The 3,125-nt window shown below is 32.9% G+C and overlaps 1 protein-coding gene across 1 annotated transcript; it reads right to left on the bottom strand.

Moving 5' to 3' along the window:
- LOC107618821 (myb-related protein Myb4) lies at nt 270–2,951 on the bottom strand. The gene is made up of 3 exons (XM_016320988.2): nt 2,558–2,951; nt 2,334–2,463; nt 270–1,271 (listed from the first exon to the last, which is right to left on the bottom strand). The coding sequence occupies exons 1-3, from the start codon at nt 2,688–2,690 to the stop codon at nt 671–673; spliced, it is 864 nt and encodes a 287-aa protein (XP_016176474.1). The 5' UTR covers nt 2,691–2,951; the 3' UTR covers nt 270–670.

The following is a 3,125-nucleotide window of genomic DNA, read 5'->3' as shown; positions in this document are numbered from 1 at the left end:
AGATATTAATATATACAAAGGTTGAATGATGTAGCACCACCACACCCACTTGTGCCCAAGAACAGTTACCCAGACAGCCCAAAAGTTTTACTTTCCGTCATTTACGAAATCACTTGCAACTTGCAATTAAACAAATGTCACCTTGCATGGACTAACTAAAATTTTATAATTTCTTCCATGTATTAACGATTAATCAAATCAAACTAAAAACAAAAAAATATATAAAACAAACCAGATTTTTTCCCAAAAGATTTAGGGTTCAACAGAAGCACACATAACAAATTTGAATACTTATATTAGTTGACATACTTTAGTACATCATCGTTTATTGTATTACAATGAAAGAGGTCTAAGCCCTAATCAAAGACGACTAAAATAGTAAAATCTATAAAGCTGAAAAATGTTAGAGACTTGGTATTCTTTTGGGCCCAAGTATACATTAAACCAAGTCATTGTGCATTGTTTCACTCACTTTTGGTCCCTCATCCGATCCTCTGTCCCCACCACACCAGAAATTAATGTACAAATTGAATGCCTTGTAACGGTCAATTCAAGTTACCATGATGGTCAAAATAAATTATGATGATCATAATTCAAAGTATTCTAATCCTCTAATAAAAAGAATTTCATGTTCCAAGATGCATGCACGGTTTAATTTTTGAGAAAAATTTCAGAACTCTGGCAATTCTATTGACTCCCCAGTTCTAATGAATATGTCATACCAAAAATCCATGCCATCATCCTCAAAGTTTGTACTTGGTTGGAAGCTTAAATTCTCCTCAGAATTATTAAATACTGGGTCATAATATTGAAGTGAGGGCAACTCATTATTTGAGATTGTCATGTTGGTGGTTTCATCATCAATTCCTGCCTCTGTCCATAAGCTTTCATCAATTATGTTCTCCAATGAATCTCCTAGCTCCTCATTCTTGATGTTCATCATGTTCACGTTCTTGCTTTCACCAATATTTGTGGCTGATGAGAATTCACTAGAGGTTGTTGTTGTAGTGGTGGTGCATGATGCTGAAGTTGTGTCCATTTCAGGGAAATTACTATTGAGACTTGCTGGTTCCGATGATTGAACAGTTATGGTGCTTGAGTTTGAATCAGAACGTTTGATCTTTGACTTATTAGATACCCTTTTGGGATCTGATGATGATGATGAATTCATTTGGTTTGGTTTCATGAGCCTCTTCTTCAAATGTGTGTGCCACACATTCTTGATTTCGTTGTCTGTTCTTCCGGGTAATTTTGCCGCAATTGCCGACCACCTTAAAAGAAAGGATCAAATTCGATCAGAAACTAATATTGTATAGCATTGGTTATTACTTAGGTGTAAAAATATAACGAGTAATGTCAAATTTACCTAAATTCATATATATTAAAAAAATTGGAACCATATAATAAATATTCAACGTTTTCATTATGTTAATAAAAAAAAAAAATTTTAAGTGAGCATATTTGTGAGATTATTATTATTGCTTTGAGATTCGTAATCAGTTTGCTTATCATGCACAGTGAATAAGAAAACAACAAAAGTTGAAATATCCTTGTCTAATTGTAGATTACGTTGGAGAGTGAACAATGAAACTCAATGTTTTGATACTACTATATATGCATGTGTTGCACATAGTACTATAGAATGCATGTGACATAAACTGCCACACTAAGATTCTTGCACAAGCCACAGATCTATAAGAGAATCTTGTATAGATAGCCCCACATTTTGTTATCTTAATGCGTGTAACAGGGTCTTTTCATGTTCTCAAATTATTAGTTCTATCTCTTACTTCTTTTTGACATTATTTCAATAGAATTATATTCAGGGTCCTGAACAATTTACAAAGATGATCATAATATCAATTAAATTAAAATTTTAATTCTAATGTGAAAGATATTTTTAAAATAATGAAAATGCATGGTATTTAATTTTATTTGGAGAGTCAAATTAAGGTGGCAGAATACCTAGATTTTGTCGCCTGCTAATGGCTCTATTCGATTATTAGTCCTTCATTGAAAGCTTAATTAATATTTGTTGACGCAACGTTTTCAATTTTGGATTTCATAAAAGTTGACAAATAATGACACTGGACCCCACCACCACCTTCAACTCATCAATAATATGGCCTAGCTTTTAATTTTCTTCTGTGAACTCATGAATAATAATCCAGCTTCTTGAAACAGGAGACGAAAACTAGTACTATTGAATTAACTATTTTTTTTTTACAAATTAAGGATAACTATTAAATTAAGAAAACAGCATCATCCATGCATGTTAAAGATACATGATGAGAGAAGATGACATGCATGTATCATGAATCATGAATATGTACCTGTTGCCAAGCATTTCATGAAGCTTGATGATGGTTTCTTCTTCTTCAATGGTGAAATTCCCTCTCTTGATATCAGGCCTCAGATAATTTATCCACCTTAATCTGCAGCTCTTTCCACACCTTAACAGCCCTGACCAAATTCTCATCGTACTCAGAATTAATCATTCATAAAACTAATCAATCTGATATATAAAAAGAGATACATGAATAATTATATTTCTAACCTGCTTGCTTTGGGAGGGCACGCCAATTGCCATGGCCATGTTTTTGGATGTAAGAAATGAGGATTTGATCTTCCTCTGCCGTCCATGGACCCTTCTTCAATCCCATCTTTTCACAACAAGGAGCTCTCACCATCTTTGCTTCTTGTAATTTCTTATGCTAGTAACTAACTAGTACTAGTACTAGTATGAAAAGAGAGAGTAGTGAATGAAGACTAGTACAAAGTATTTGTGATATGTATAGTATATATAATTTGTGAAAAATGGGGATATTAATGTGTTGAATTCGGTTTTGATGAAATGAAAGCCCGTGATGGCTAGCTAGTATTTATCATTGGATATTCCGCACGCCAAGAACGGTCCAAAGACAGGAGAGGCATCTTCTTCGCTTATTCAAACCTTTTTAATTAGCACCTTCCTCGAAAGAGTCTCACTCTCTCTCTATCACACACAATGACACAAACATAAGAATATAAAATTATTATTAATTTAATTTAATTTTGTTACTATTAGTATAAAATTTAATAAAAATTTTTTTTTGAATCTATAAATAAGTTTGACCTGGTACCAT

Source organism: Arachis ipaensis, chromosome B09, assembly GCF_000816755.2.
Source record: "Arachis ipaensis cultivar K30076 chromosome B09, Araip1.1, whole genome shotgun sequence".
NCBI lineage: Eukaryota > Viridiplantae > Streptophyta > Magnoliopsida > Fabales > Fabaceae > Arachis > Arachis ipaensis.
This window is presented reverse-complemented; position numbering and strand designations above follow the sequence as displayed.